Genomic DNA, 15,284 nt, shown 5'->3' with positions numbered 1-15,284 from the left:
AATGCGTGATATTGATTGAGCCCTCCACCCGGCCCAAGCCAGCAACAAGGACAACCAAAGACATTACACAGTTGAACGATCTAGGCTTCCTTGAATTCGATCGCTAGCGTTACTCAAGTCTTCGTCTTGATCTTCGCCCTGGAGACTATAATGTCACGTGACTAGACACACGCCGTGTCCGCTTACGCCAAGGGCCGCCGATGTCATTGCGCGCGCAGCCAGCCAGCGGACGAACCTCCAACCTCATCCCCGAATCATTAATTTTTTTGGGTTTGACATTTAATCCACTCTCCACCCCTCCCCTCCTCGCTCCCAGGATTCGTCTAATCCCATTACGATTACAATTCCGTTCAATATCCGAGAGATCGTCCAATAAAAGGAAAAAAAAGGGAATCGCGAATCGCGAATTGAGCGAGCGCAGGACAAGAGAGCGACGATACCTTTTTTTTTGTTGTCGGGAGAGAGCGCAGCTTGCGTGCACTCTGAAACGAAACGAATCGAATCGATCCCTCCAAGACACCTCTGGGTCGTCATCTTTCATCCTTGGGAGGAATTGAAAAGGAAACCTCTCACATCTACCCTCCAAACACCTCCATCGCAACAATGTCACAAACAGGCTTCAAGCTCTCGCTCTCCTCCTCCAAAAACAAAGACGCCCTGAAACCCAAGTCCAAACTCGGCCTTTCCTCCTCCCTCGCGAAAAACAGCACCAACAGCACATCCCTCGCCAAGCGCCCGCGGCCCTCCCTCCTCCTCGACGACGGCGCCGACAACGACGCAGATGACGCGACGAACAGCCAGGAGATATCCGGGTGGGACGCCGCGACGGGCGGCGCCATCGACATGAACGGCACTGCGGGCGCGGACGCCGCGAAGAAGGCCCCCCGTGTCATCGAAGCGCTGCCGAATCGCAACTGGCGAGCCGACGCCGCGATGAAGAAGAAGGCGGCTGCGGCGCGGGGGGAACAGCAGAATCAAGAGTTCGAAGAGCCGGAGGTCAAGTTCGGGCTGCAGGTTTTCGAGAAGAAGGATACTGAGGAAGATGCATCCGCGGCGGCACCAGCGACGGTGGTGGTGGAGAAGGTGGACGACGGGCTCACGCCGGAGCAGCGGCTCGACAAGCAGGCGCGCGAGGCGCTGCAGAACGGCAGGGTGGAAGACCGCGCTGTGATACCGCACGTGCACATGACGGAGGAGGAAGCGTTCGACAATGACGTGCGGGAGGCGCCCGACGCGCCCTCGCTGGACGCGTACGAGGCGACTCCCATCGAGGGGTTCGGCGCCGCGCTGCTGCGTGGCATGGGGTGGAAGGACGGCGAGGAGATCGGCGCCGGCAGCAAGGGGAAGGGGACCGTGGCTGCGAAGCCGAGGGAGGTCAAGAGGCGCCCCGCGCTGCTGGGGATAGGAGCGAAGCCGGAGGCTGCGGTCGGAGAGGAGATTGGAGCGTGGAGCGGTGGGCCTGGGAAGGGGAAGCGCAGGAAGGAGGAGCAGACGTACACGCCTGTCGTGTTGAGGAATAAACACACGGGCGAAATGCTCACGCAGGAGGAGTTGGACAAGAAGCTCCAGGCGCAGCAACTCGTTGACGACAGCAAAGAGCAGGAGAATAAAAAGTCAGAACGAAGGAGCAAGTACGACGACGATGACGAGGCGGAGGAGAGAGAACGACGGCGGAAGAAGAAGAGCAGCAGTAGCAGATACGACGATAATTCCGACGACAACGAGAGGGACAGCAGGAGGCGGCGTGACGACGACCGCAGGTACAAAGACAGACGCGACCGGGACCGCAGCAGCAGCAAGCGGGACAGGGACGACGAGGGCAGGAGACGAGACAAGCGTCGTGACCGCTCCGCGGATGAGGATAGGGAGCGTGACAGAAGGCGGCGGGACCGCGATTACTCTGACGACGAGAGGAGGCGCGAGAAGCGGAGGGAGAGGAGGGACGATCGGAGTAGAAGTCCGGATAGGGACAGGGAGAGGGAGAGAGATAGGGATGCGGATCGTAAACGGAGGAGGGATTATGACTACGAGGATGATAGGCACGAACGCAAGAGAAGACACCGATACGAGGAAGATAGGAAGTCTAGGAAGTAGAATAAACCGTTTATTGGACGGTGGGTGGCAATACCACCACTACTGCATCTTGATAGAGCCATACCATAGAAGTACTACCTACGTCAATGCTAAGAATGGATGCATGATTAGTTCTCGATCAAGTCAAGATTCCGTGAAGCTCAACAACTTCAATCGATACTCCCTCGATCATCAACACTCACCCTCCCCACAACAACAGCACTAACCTCCCTCCCATCTCTGCCCCAAACCCTCTGGCAAGGCACCCACTGCAGCTCTCCGAACCTCTCTTCTGGACCAAAATCAGCACTATCGGCACCATCAGCAACATACAAAGTCCCATGCTCCAACCCCTTAACCCGATGCGCCATTTCCTCCCATCCACCACCATCACCATCAATCCCAACCTCCACGGCAAAGAACGTCGTCCCCGTCCCCACGACCGCTACGCTCCCGTCTGGGAAAGGCTCGACCTTGCCCCTAGCGATTCCGGTGCTATGCCACTCGACACTCACGCTGCGAGGGAGCTCCGCGACCTGGACTACGAAGCAAGGCGGGATTTCCACCTCCTCTTCGCGACAGCCTCGCCTCACCACAGCGTCGGGGTCCGGGATAGGGGCTCGGAACGTCGTGTCGTCCATCGAGACACCAGCGCCAGGTTTGTTCCTCGCGTCCCATGGATCCACGTCTTCATCTTCGTCGTTGGAATCGGAATCGGAAGTGGACGTGCGGTTTCGAAGGTACATTTCGTGGATGCTTCGCCACGCGTTCTGCGCCACGCGGACACGCGCGCTGACTTCTTCGTCTGAGAGACATGTTGTCGAAGATTGGGGTGAGGAAATATACGCGACGCCCGCCGCCCACCACCGGACCTCCATCGCGCGTCCAATCCGCCACAGGTGCTGTAGCGCCAGCGTCGTTTCCTTCGCGAAATGTCCCCTCGTCGGACTTGGAGGGGGTGGTTCCATGGTAGATGGCACGAGAGGAATCTGTCCAGCCACGTAGACGACCTCCGCACCCCTCGCCTCCCACGGTCTCGAAGGGAGAGGCGAGCAGATGGCTTGCGAGTACGGACCAATGTTTGCGGGAGCCCAGTACGAGCGACTCTGCACGTGAAGTCCCCTCCTCTCTTCTGCGTGGTGGTAGGGCACAATGGCGGAGAGCATGACGTCGATTCCTGGGGGCAGGGAATCGCCGCACGCGACGGTGACGCGGGAAGGTGGATTTGGAGAGGGGAAGATGGAGGCGTAGAGTTCGTTCAAGGGCGCGAAGAGGGATATGTGGCGGAGGATCAGGGTGGTATGGGATATTGAGCTCGGGGTGAGGTTGTGGTTGAAGAGCATTGTGGTTACGGTTTCGAGGATCTTGAGGAGCTGAGTTGAGGGGGCGGCTGGAGAAGTAGAGGGTGGGTTGCTGAAGTTGGAGAGGGTGAGGGTTGAGGGGGTGGTGTATATGGTGTTGATGGGGAGGGTGATGGTGCATGATGGTGAGGGACGGGGTGATATCGTCACCGTCGGTGTATCGTTGATCGACAACGTGAGGGCATCCAAGACAGACTTGAACTCGTCGTCCCACACGTCCGGCATCCTCAGATCCTCCAGTCCTCTCCTCTCGTCATTCTCTTCTTTCTGGACCACCCTCTGGTTCTTTCCCCTGAAGACCACATTCCCCCCCTCACCCGTCACAACCCCATCCTCCTCAATCTCAATCCTCCCCTTCCACAGCACGCCAGGCCCGTCAACAGCCAAAGTCTCGAACTCTCCCCCCTCGCCCAGTATCGCCCCGTCCCCGTTCTCCCCAAACCTCGCCATTGCCCTTTGCATCCTCTTGATCGTCCTCTCGGCCGCGACGTCCTCCCAAACAAAACTCGCGTCCAGCCCTCCAGACGCAACCTTGATGATCCGGGAGTCTTGCCCCACGGTCACCATGTCTCGAAGCAGCCCGCACTGCGAGTACGGCGGCAGCAGAGGGTACTGCCACAGGTAGGACAGCGGGACGAGGCCGAGGCGCAGCGCGACGGACTCGACACGCGTCCGCTGGTACGTGCTCAGGATTGCGCCGGTCGAGATGGCGTTGGCAGATGGGTGTGCGGCCATGACTTTCCGGAGGAGCGGAATTAGGGATTCGGTTTCGTCTGATGATGTTGAAGTTGGGGACGAGGATTGACTGGCGGTTAGAGAGTGCGCGGAGTAGTCCCTCGATGTGTTGACGGCAGTGCCGAGGATCTCCTGGCGGTAGAGGGGGAGGTTGAGAGCCTGTGAGTAGAGAGGAATGACGGTGTGACCAACGGTTTGATACATATAACTATTGAGGTCATCACCTTCCTCATCTTCTGAAAGCGTGCCATTGGGGGATTGGTGCTTGGGTGGGTGGAGGTTGGCGAGGGCGACAACGTTGTGGCCGTTGGCTAGGCAGTGGAGTATGGAGAATAGGGAGTCTTTCCCTCCTGAGATCAGGGCGATGACATTGAGAGGGGGTCCTTGTGGTTGCTGGTGAAGTTGTTGAGATGGCACTTTATTGTGCGGTTGCCTGGCGAGGATGTTAGCATTGGGTTGACGGACTTGGAAGACATCAACATAAGATGCGTTGGATTGGTTAGCCCAAGCTCATAGAAACCACATACTCTTTCACAGAACCTGTATTGCCGTCGGAGGCCATACTGGTTTATACCAGGGCAATTAAAGAGGTTCCGTGCCAGGGTCAGTCACCGTTCTTTCGTGAAGTTAGCATATTGGTATCAAATCGATTGGCCTTGTTGGGAATCTTTCCCAACAGAAGGATGTGGGAACAGGGTGGGTAATCCGAGAGAGTATGTGTGTATGCAAGTGCTTTGAGAAAAAAGCGAAGAGTGAGGACTCACATATCGTCTGTCCTGTTCAATGTGAGCCAATGCAAAACCACGAAACGCAAGAATAGAAAAGCGTGTGTTCGGTAAAGAGATACTTGGTAGTTAATTGTTCGTAGAGAGGAGAGTAGAAGAGGAATAACATACGTACTGGAATATCCGTCCATTGGTAGCAATTGTCTGGGTCGCTGCTTCCCCGCTAGGAAAAACCCCGCGGTTGATCCGCCGCAAGACTCGCGAAGAAATTTGCAATCCTAAGAGCGATACTGAACAAGACATCACAAAGGCAGCAAGTCACGAGCAGCAGGGTTGTTGTATGAGTTTGAATAAGAGTAATTTTTTTTCAAAATTTTCTATCAAGTCTCCAAAGATAGTCCGACCAGAGGTGCCCAGCACCTCTGATCCACTGCACATGTTACGATCGCAGAAACTATCGGAATAGTGGGGGGGAATATGAAAAAGAATTACAGATGTCGAAGAGAAGATTCTCAGAATGCCGCAGTCGAACGGACCTAGGGGACCGAACGACCCATTACAACGAGCGTAAGAACTCAATAAAGGGGGATGAGTATCCACGGCGACGGAGATGGCCGGTGTGAGGGGGTAAGGCCATTACAGTCGTGAGTGATGAGTGGCCTCGATGGGACCGAATAATAGGGAAGAAAGCAAGAACAATGACCAGCGAACACCAGGTCTAACCACCGAAAGCCTGAGCCTGGCTCCGATACCAACCCCAGGTGTGTAAACCAAACCGACGCTCCTATGCTGTGGAAAGCAGAAAAGCGAGAAAGAGGAAATGTGCCGATCTTGAAAGAATATGTAGAACCAAGTTGGATCGAAAAAGAAGCCGAAAAGGGTTGAGACAAAAGGTGAAAGAGGAAGAATCGAAGACTTTTTTTCGACCAAAGTGGTGGGGATGAGAGAGAATATGTGCACCACGCCGAAGAATCCTGCCGACCGACCGATATAAAACCTGAGCCTTGTCTACTGATGTGCCGCCTGGCATCACGGCATCATGTAGACGGACTGCCCGGAAAGCATTAGGGCAATCCTTCTATCACAAAGGGGAGGTCGTAGCAGTTCGTGAAAAGAGAGGGAAAAGAAAGCTGACAGCCAAGAAGCGTCTACTCGTTTCGCTTCCTCTTCTTGGAGGCCGGGCTGGCCTCGAAGTCGGAGAAGGAGTCAGAGCTTGCGCTTGAGACGTTGGCAGCAGCATTGTAGAGGATGCCGCCCAGGTACTGGGGATCTTGGCTGTCGTAGACATCGGCGCGAAGCTCAGAGCCGTCGAGGACCCCCATGACGACAGCGCCAGTTCCGTGAGTGCGCTGGTGCTGGGACAAGTTGTCGCTGCGAGAGAACTTCTTGCCGCAGTCAGTGCACTCAAAGGGCTTGTCGTGAGTGTGGAGCGATCGGTAGTGACGCTTGAGGTGCTCCTGGCGGCGGAAGCGGCGAGAGCAGAGGTTGCAGACGAAGGTCTTGGAGGGATCCTCAGTCAAGGACTGCTTGCGACCGCGACGGCTGGTGGGAGCGACGGCGGGGCTGCTGTTGTCATCGGAGCTGGATGCTTCGACGTTCTCGGCCTCTGATGCGGCACCTGAATTTTGTTGGCTTGAGGACGCGGAGTGATTCTCGCTTGACTGCGCCTTACCCTGGAAGTCCGATTCCGCATCGGTGGACTCAACCGACTTTGCCTTCTTCATGACCTTCTTCTTAGTGGCTGCCATGGAGGCGTCGAGCTCGGCAGAGACAAGGGGCAAGCCGTGGGCGATGAATTCGTCCTCAAAGTCAGTGAAGCTGGCGTCGCTGACAATGTCCTCCTCAGAAGTGAAGGAGACGAGATCAGTTCGCTGGCGCTTGCTGCCGTGGAACTGGACGTTCTCGGTGGCGGGGAACTGGACGAGACCAGAGAAGTCGTCCTCTGAATCAAGCTCAAAAAGGGGTTCAAAGGTTGGCAGACCAGTGAAGTCAAAGGACTGGGCAACGTCGATCTTATCAGTCTTACCAGTGAAAGTCTCACCCTTGAGGACGAGCTTGTGCTCCTCGTCACCGGGGCAAAGAGTAGGAAGGCAGGCGTTGCTTGCGACGGTGAGATTGCGGGGATCGCAGAAGTTGTTCTCTGTCTCAGCGAAAGTGGCGGTGGTGCGCGGCACAGGTGAGGGTGATGGGGAGAGCGAGGGGCACGAAGTAGCGGAGAGCAAGTACCCCTGGCTAGCCGAAGGTGGCTGGATGAACACTGTAGAGGTTGGTCAGTGTCCTGCCACTCACGCACTGACAAACAACAACAGGAAAGCCACCCAACTGGAATCCTTTCGTCGGACCCGTAACAAATCATTTGCTTCCAACAAGAGAACGAAAATGAAATAAAAAATTATTATGCTTACCTGGGGTCATTGGTGGAGAGGTTGATCGCCAGTCGGCGCCAGCGGCCAAAATCTCAGAGAAGACCTCCGATTCGCAGCCCTGCTTCACACCCTCGATGCCCTCGCCATGGAAGAAAGCTCCGTTGACTGGGGTGGGCAGGATGTCGCAGGTGGATGGCGGGCTGCTGATGTTGCTACCGTTGGACGACAGAGGAGGAGTGGCGGGTGCGAATCGCATATCCGTGAAGTCTGTGTCGATGGGGTGCAAGAAAGGTGAGTTCTGCTCCTGGATGAGAATGGTTGGCTTCTGGTACATTGGCTGCGGCGATGCAACGGGAGTCAACATGTGGTTGGCGTAGACGGCGTGCGGGTACGCAACGTGGGAGTTTGACGATGACGGCCTGTTGAAGAGCATGTTGGGCGGGCAGAAAGCATCAGGAGTCTGAGGTTGGAAGTTCTGGGCTGCCTTTCCGTGAGGATGGTGAGGAGTGAAATGGCCGTGCTGGCGAGCGTTCTCTCCCGTGGGATCCGGGTTGTAGTAGAAGAATGGGGACTGGCCCATGGCCTGGGAAGGGTGCATGGGATATGAGCCTTCCATTGTATGTGATGTGTATGGTATTGTTTGGTGGTGTTTCTGGGAGTGGAATGTTAGCAAAGGATGCATTCCTGCGATGGATGAAGAACACAACTCACCAATGGTAATCTAGTGGGTTATGGTAAATAGTACACTGGTGAGACGTCTACGTTACGAGTGCGCCTTTCGGGTTGTCGGGTCGTAGAAGTACGGTTTTGGGTTGGAATTAATAGGTTACAGTCGCTATAGGCGGATGGAACGTGTTGTTGCAAAAGAGCAAAGATAGTACAGGTGTTGTCGTTGATATGGTTGTTGATGTTGGTGCAGTGGTAATATAAAGTAGGGAGTGACTGGACAACGGATCGTGATAACGAAGCCGTCTACTAATATGGGTTGATATCTACTCGGAGGAGGAATATGTCATTGGAGTCGTTGATGCTTCGAGGAAGTGGATTGGATTGGGGATTGTCGGAGACGATGACGATTGATGATGACAAGAGCAGATGAAGAAATGTCCAAAAGAAGGGATGGGACGATTCACGACTGGAGCCTTTGAAGAGGGACCACAGCGTAAATGTACACCGAAAAGGAAGAAGTTGAAGAAGCGATGGATAGGAAGAGAAGAAAAAGAACAAGCGTTGTAGAGGTTGATAAACCTTGGGTACAGGGAAATGCAACGAGCGACGGGCAGGGCGATGGATAAGTAGGATGGATCAGCGCGCGGCGAGACAAGCGATTAGGGTAGGAAGAAGAAAAGATGACCAGGCACATGCGGGCGGGCGCGCGGAATGGGCCTTAGAGGCTGGGGCTACTAACGAGAGATGGGATGGGACGAGTGGAGAAGGCAAGACGAAAGACGAAGGCGAGAAAGAGGATCCCTTGAGGCTTGGGAGACGAGGAGGAGGAGGAAGAAGAGTGGACACACACATCCATGGACCCATGTTGTTACTGCATGGGCGTGGTCAGAGTACGAGTAGAGTCAGGACATGGATGTATCCATGCGTGGGTGCATGGGATGGCTGGATGGGTCGTATGGGTGGGTGGTGGTGGTGGCCATGACATGGTCCCGTCACCCGAAGGAACCCATGAAGATTCAACAGCCGTGGGCAAGAGTTGCTGCTTCGACTTTCTCTCTCTCTCTCTCTCTTCGTCTTGTTTATTTTAGGTTTAGGTGTTGATGGGTGGGTGAGCATTGGGCATATCAGCATGGGGCATGAGGCATGGATGGCCATGGCATATGCATGGGGTGGATGTGGTCAAGTCATTAAGGTGTGTGGGTGGTCATTAAGAGTGACGGTGGTGGACATGACAAGGGTAGTGTAGTATAGTATCACTGTAGAGGACTTAGTGTAGTGTCTAGTCCAGTGTAATTGGATTTGTTACGAGCATGGTCGCTCTGGTGGCCGCCATTTCATACGACAAAAGCGTGAACGGGCCGGAGGGGAAGTCGGGAAGACAGTGTCAAGGCGCAGCAACTCTACTACTTGGAAGATAGTTTAAGACTCTCAAGAGTTAAAAGGCTCCACAATCCCATAGACACGGCCAACCAGATGCCCTTGTTTCTCGTCTCAAATCTCTTCAGACAAATGTATTCAAATAGAGGAAGAGACGAGACAGGTAGAGACACAGACAGAGATGCATAGTCTATAGATGGATAGGTTCGAGACCTGTCGAGTTAGAGACGAGGAATTGACTCGTGCAAGACAAGACGACAGAGCTGATCCCTCTATCAATTCAATTACCTAGGCCTAGGTAGTTAGTTAGAAGAAGATCACACCCACTCGAGCACAAGAATAGTGATGATGATTATCACGATGATAGTCATATGATGATGGATGATAGAGGATAATGAGAATAATAATAATAATAGGAAGAATAAAATAATCTTTAATCTATTCACTTGTCTCTACTACTCCGTATCTAGCCTCTGGTAGGGTAGTTTTGTGGTGTCTTAGGGCAGCAAGACGCGCGGCATTATTTATGCTGCAGGATTGCACTAATCCTCGACCCAAAGGGGATAGGCGCCCGCGCAAGCATCATTAAATGAGGACCGGCGGTCTCCAACATTAGATACACACACACAAGAGAGCAGACAGAGAGACCAGCTTGCACAAATCCAATATTATACCAACAGCGTACCACCATCACGCTTGTGCACGACCTAGTAGACCTACACAAGTGAACTATCCTTCACCGAACCGATCATGTAGGTGCATTTGTGCCATGTAGGGTGAACACACGCCGGCGTCACAGCAGATGCACAAAGGCCGCACACGGGCAACAAGGCGGGTTATGCAAGCGCTTCCTGCACAACTCGCCTCGACTCCATCTGGGTCCTCTGCCCATACACAACCCAACACAAACACACAACTGCTCGACTTTCCACTACAGTCTACGCCGACTACGCCTACACTTGATTAGCTCCATTGCAACTTGCTCGCCCACACGGGGCTCTCGATGCGATTCCCTAGCGCAGAGGCAAAATGTCCCATCCCATCCGCCATTACCATCTTCACTCCATCCTATCCTGTCCTGTGCTTCCATAACTCATTCTCACCTCACACACACCACGACCAGGTCCAGCCTATGATAGTCCAGTGTGGGTCTTCCTCTGGGATACGGCGACGTCGGCGTGATGCTCATGGTGACAGTCATGGACAGTGGTGTGGCTGCTATCGATAGCGGCTACACTGTGGATGCACCCGTGGCACTCGCTCAGCACTGTGCGCGCTGAAATGATAGGTGATGCTTGAGTAATTCCAGCCATTGGGCATCCGCGAGTAAGGTTGTTGCAAATCACGGTAGGTGAAGCGTAAACCAGAATGGGGCGATGAATCCATCATCAATCAATCATCAATCATGATCGTGCTTTGAGTAGCTAATGCCTCAGCAATGATGGATTAGTTACCAATAATGGTGGTGAGAAGAGCGAGCGAATGCAACGATGAAACACGTCGGCATCTCCTCTACTCGTTCAATCAACAAAACAAACAGTAGTAGACTGTAGCTTGTAGCCAGCCAACGTTCTCCATTCATCAGTCGTAACGGCTCTGAGCCTCTGACGGTTGACCTGACATGCACCTGCTTCGCCGCACCACCGCTCACTCCGAGTGGCCCTTCCCAGTTTGAACTCGACCAACTAGGCAATTACTATGTAATATGTATGGAGAATTACACCTGCTGCTACTATCACTATCCACTCTCCACTTAAACTTGTCATAGTAACTTCACTCTACTCTAAACAACTTCATTGTGGCACTGCACTGCAATGATGTCAAGCTCATATCCGCGTCATTCGTCCCTCGTCCCTCGTCTATCGCCTAATCAATCGCCTGTCGCCTATCCCATACAACCAAAACCCACTCCTTCCATCGCCTCGCCCGCCGCCGGCCTGGCCGCATCCTCTTACTGCATCTGTGATTCTGTGTATCTAGGCCACACCGTACTTCCCGTCGACCTCAAGCGGCTGTGAAGAGGCAACCCCATCCCATCACATGTCTGGTCGGCTGGACGGCCGGCGCGCGGGCACTGAGTTCGCGTCGTTTCATTCAACACAGCGGTCAGCGACTCGCTCGCAGTGTGAATGGCGGGATTCATCAATACGCGCAACGGGATGGAAGACCAATCCAGATTCCAACGTCCAACCCAACCAACTAACCAACCAACCAACAGCCATCATGCCCGCTGCCTCGTACAAGCAGCCCAGCATCCATCGTCCACCAGCAGCAAAAGTAACAGCATTCAGCCTGTGTCGCCGACGGGCCACACCTCACAAGCCTATCCGCCCAATCGATAATGATAACAGGATAACTGCCCGTGGCCTTCTACCCTGTTCCTGGGCTTGGCCGCGGGTTAAACTGATGATGCCCGGCACCTATTGACCTCATGGGCGGCCAATTGCTCCATCCTTCCTGCGGGATTGGTTTGTTTGTAAACGTTTTCGTGTTCTCTCCTGGCCACACAGAGACCACCGCCGACATCCATCAACCCACGCACATCGCGTAGATACGACGCCTCGGGCGCGCGCGATGTGATGTATGTACGGACGAGGAAGGCCAAACGGTCGATTCGCCAGGCCAGATTCGCCAGGTCCGCCAAAGACGCACACGACGAAAAATAATAAAATAAAAAAGACACAGCCACGAAAAAGAGCAAGCACACCGATGGCAGATGCACTTCGCCCCTGCCTGTTTGGGGAATATAGACGCTTGGGACGGGATCAGCTGTGGTGACATGGCTGCAATCAGCACTGCCAGATGTGACCAATCAACCACTCCAATATACGTGAAGCACATAAAATTCCAAAAAAGAACATGGTTACGCACTCTTGCAATTGCAACAGACGGTGCCTACTGGACAGACGCAGCAACATTTTGCCCGATTGTTTCAATTCCTCGAATGGTGCGCACGCCGCCAGTGGCCAGGCGAGTCAATGATGACAATGTATGCTGTGATGGTGTGTTCTCAACGAACGCCCAAAATAAGTGCGTGAGCGAACTGCCTGCAGATACTTTCTGCAGAGCTGAGAAGAAGCGTGCATCTTTGGGTCACCACAAGCTGGCTGCTTCGGATGCTGCAGGAACCGCATCCATGATGCGAAAGCGTCGCCCGTTGGGTCTGATTTGCCGACCCAGCTGGAGGTATTTTGGTACGAGGTATTTGGCCTTTTGTGTGGGGAACAAAAAGGTACAATCTTCGGTTACACTTTAATGGTGAAACATTGATCGCGGGTGGAGCTGCACCTCGATACACTTGGACTAAATCCCACTACCTTTCGCTAGATACTCTACAGCGTGGGTTACGAATACGTCCTCGTCGTTACTTCGTATCTACGGACCATGCGGTACTTTTTTTTTTTTCTCGCTGGTTCTGCTACATGGACTTTTAGCTACAGCAGACCAACACGCACTCAACAGGATGCAATTGTTCTGGAGGAGGGTCGCCGGCTCTTTCAGTTGGTGTGTTTTATCTGCAGCCAGTCGCCCTATTCTCAACCGATGTTATCCCATGTTCGGCGTTTCAACGTTCCCAAGCCTCGGCATCTCTATGGGTTCTTCCTCCACAAACGATCACGACAAATATGGTATACTATCGATAGTGATGGGCGGCGTGCAGCGTCAGATCAGATACAGAAATGGAAACAAGTGCTGCAATGATCTATTCAGAAATGGACAGGTTGACACGCTACTGTCCTATGCTAGGATGAAGCGTCCATCAATCGTCCTGTAATGGTGAGAATGGCTAGGTGAGCACTCTACTCCCGCAGCATACATGTGTTATAGGCAGGCAATGAACTGCTTATTCCATATGAAAACTTACCTACCCAAGTCCGTAGTGGTGGTGTGAGACGGGTACGGTAATCATTCTTCGTTGCTATCGATAGCGATAGAGGGATTGCATGGTCAGCCCAGTTCATTTGGGTGTTTCTAACTATTCCTCGAAGCCTTGCAAGTCGCGCAGCAACATGCCTGGCCTGGCCGCGCGCCGTTGCATTGGGAGGATTGGGTGTGGGTATCCGTACAATAACAGTAGGGCATGCATACCTACATCGACATGAACAACACAGTAAGAATGGATTATTCCGGGCGAGATAACTGACAGCGTTGATTAGCAGGGCGTGATAAAAGAATTAATTATCGAAAGGCTGACCAGAGTTATACGATTCTAATGTTGGGGCCTTCTATTTTCGGTGCTTGGCCGGGACTTATGCAGCGTTGTACACCACTAGGATGCAGCGCTGCACCCATTAACCCATCGATTCATTGCGACCATGTAGTATTATTATTATTATTATTTCGAGTCCAAGGGACCACCAGCATTATTTTATCCACCCTCGCCTCCATCGCACAGCATGGTTATGGGCATATGCCTGCTCGCGTCGGCGAATCCCAACTGGGCAAGGTCTCATCCGCTGCTTTTACAATACGCATCAAGGCACTGTAGTGTTACCTACCTAACCTAGGGTACGGGAGTAGTGTAGTAGTGTAGTAGTACTAACTACTCCAGTTACACACTTGGACTTACATTCACGCTTACATTACCAGTTACGGTCTACGACGAGCAGATACTCGTCCACCGTCTATTACACAAGACTGACTGACTATAGTTCACGTCCCTCGTTGAGAAGTCCACCTACCTATTCCTCTCTCGCTGCGTTTCTCATTCCCAGTCTAACCTCACACGTACAAGACGCACGTAACTCTTTTTGATCCTGACCTAACCGCTTCTGTCCATCTCTCTCGCTCCACCAAAGTCACCACACACGTGCACCGCGCCGTTGCTGAACCCTGGCCAATCGCCGATTGACGGCTTCCTCCCCAACCCCCACAGTGACGGTATTCCCACACTGCGCAGTGCACGCTCTCTCTCTCTCTCTGAACTTTGGGTCTCCCAACTGTGGTTGATCTAATGCAGGAACAGGCGCAGGAACGAATATCTTTAACATCAAAACTTGAAACACAACATGCGTTCGCTCGCTCGCTTGTCCCTTCTCACGTACTCCCGCTCGGTCGGTCCTCTCCACAACTAACCTCACCCGTGTGAGAACCCAACCTGTCCCGCTTCATCGTGCCTTGGGACCATTTCTGAATCCTCCTCCCGTAAAGAAAATTTGGTCCCAACCCCCCCGGCCTTCTGGAACTTCCTTTAGCCGATCCTCCTCGACTCGCAAGCGTCTTGACTCAGGAATGCTCTCTCCACTTTGTGTAAAAAGACCCTTGTCCACGACTCAGTCAGTGCATGCACACGGCGCGGAACTTTCTCTGCTCTTCCGCTCCAACAAAATCTCGCGCGGCGTCGCTTGCCAGCGAGCCGGTGCCGGGGAAGTCCACTATGGCTTCCATAGCTTCCATACCGTCTGAGACTTTCTACGCTGTGCTCCACCAGATCGCCCTTATCGACTCAAGATAGCGTGCTTGCAGGCGTGTTCCTGGCGTGCTTCTCTGCTCTCCTCTGCGTACCCTGATCTCCAGTCCACTATTGGGAAGAGAACGTGGTCCTTCTCGGCGGGGTTACTTCCCTTCCCTTCCGCCCTCTGAGCTCGATGCCTGAGTCTTTAGTCTACACTGCAGACCCTCGACCTGCTGTGCCTGGCCAGTACCTACAGTGAACTTCGCTATCTGACTGCAGTGTTGTGCTTGACTCGGCAGCAAAGGTAGCGTGCCTCCGAACATTCACAATAGCATCGCCTCATTATCTTGCGTGCAAGTCCAGGCGCTATGTTACCCGTGGCCCTTGACAAAGAAGTCAGAAAAAGCACTTACCGTGGCCGGTATCGCTTCTAAGAGATCCCACACGTGTACGCATTGCAGGACAGGGCAAAGAGTTTCTTTGTCATGCGTAGGCATCACGATTGTGTCTGTGAGAAGTCAATGCGTCATGGTGCAATACGGGTCTCTCCTACAAACCTCACAACTCTGGAGCACGTGTACCC

The 15,284-nt window shown here is 53.5% G+C and overlaps 4 protein-coding genes across 4 annotated transcripts; 2 read left to right on the top strand and 2 right to left on the bottom strand.

Moving 5' to 3' along the window:
- Positions 1 to 248: 248 nt before the first annotated feature.
- BU24DRAFT_422212 (uncharacterized protein) lies at positions 249 to 2,214 on the top strand. The gene has a single exon (XM_033527933.1). The coding sequence runs from the start codon at positions 604 to 606 to the stop codon at positions 2,092 to 2,094; it is 1,491 nt and encodes a 496-aa protein (XP_033384239.1). The 5' UTR covers positions 249 to 603; the 3' UTR covers positions 2,095 to 2,214.
- Positions 2,085 to 5,046, bottom strand: BU24DRAFT_422211 (adenine nucleotide alpha hydrolases-like protein). The gene is made up of 3 exons (XM_033527932.1): positions 4,934 to 5,046; positions 4,697 to 4,785; positions 2,085 to 4,602 (listed from the first exon to the last, which is right to left on the bottom strand). The coding sequence occupies exons 2-3, from the start codon at positions 4,729 to 4,731 to the stop codon at positions 2,244 to 2,246; spliced, it is 2,394 nt and encodes a 797-aa protein (XP_033384238.1). The 5' UTR covers positions 4,732 to 4,785; positions 4,934 to 5,046; the 3' UTR covers positions 2,085 to 2,243.
- A 996-nt stretch (positions 5,047 to 6,042) lies between these two features.
- BU24DRAFT_462120 (uncharacterized protein) lies at positions 6,043 to 7,876 on the bottom strand (the record flags this gene model as incomplete). Its single annotated transcript, XM_033531962.1, has 2 exons — positions 6,043 to 7,151; positions 7,300 to 7,876. 2 exons carry the CDS (start codon positions 7,874 to 7,876, stop codon positions 6,043 to 6,045), a joined length of 1,686 nt encoding a protein of 561 aa, XP_033384237.1.
- Positions 7,877 to 12,085: 4,209 nt separating this feature from the next.
- Positions 12,086 to 13,212, top strand: BU24DRAFT_409074 (uncharacterized protein; the record flags this gene model as incomplete). The annotated part of the gene is made up of 5 exons (XM_033525896.1): positions 12,086 to 12,538; positions 12,634 to 12,695; positions 12,741 to 12,810; positions 13,054 to 13,083; positions 13,135 to 13,212. 5 exons carry the CDS (start codon positions 12,086 to 12,088, stop codon positions 13,210 to 13,212), a joined length of 693 nt encoding a protein of 230 aa, XP_033384236.1.
- Positions 13,213 to 15,284: the final 2,072 nt, after the last annotated feature.

The sequence above is a fragment of the Aaosphaeria arxii genome (assembly GCF_010015735.1).
Source record: "Aaosphaeria arxii CBS 175.79 unplaced genomic scaffold BU24scaffold_4, whole genome shotgun sequence".
Classification (NCBI taxonomy): Eukaryota; Fungi; Ascomycota; class Dothideomycetes; order Pleosporales; genus Aaosphaeria; species Aaosphaeria arxii.
Note: the sequence above shows the minus strand (reverse complement) of the source record. Positions and strands in the feature narration are given on the sequence as shown.

Excerpts from the sequence above, each read along its gene's own strand:
- BU24DRAFT_422212 (XM_033527933.1), top strand. The coding sequence starts at position 604 with ATGTCACAAACAGGCTTCAAGCTCTCGCTCTCCTCCTCCAAAAACAAA.
- BU24DRAFT_422211 (XM_033527932.1), bottom strand. The coding sequence starts at position 4,731 with ATGGCCTCCGACGGCAATACAGGTTCTGTGAAAGA. Across the intron at positions 4,603-4,696 it reads AATACAGGTTCTGTGAAAGA|GCAACCGCACAATAAAGTGC; the intron begins GTATGTGGTTTC and ends CATCCTCGCCAG.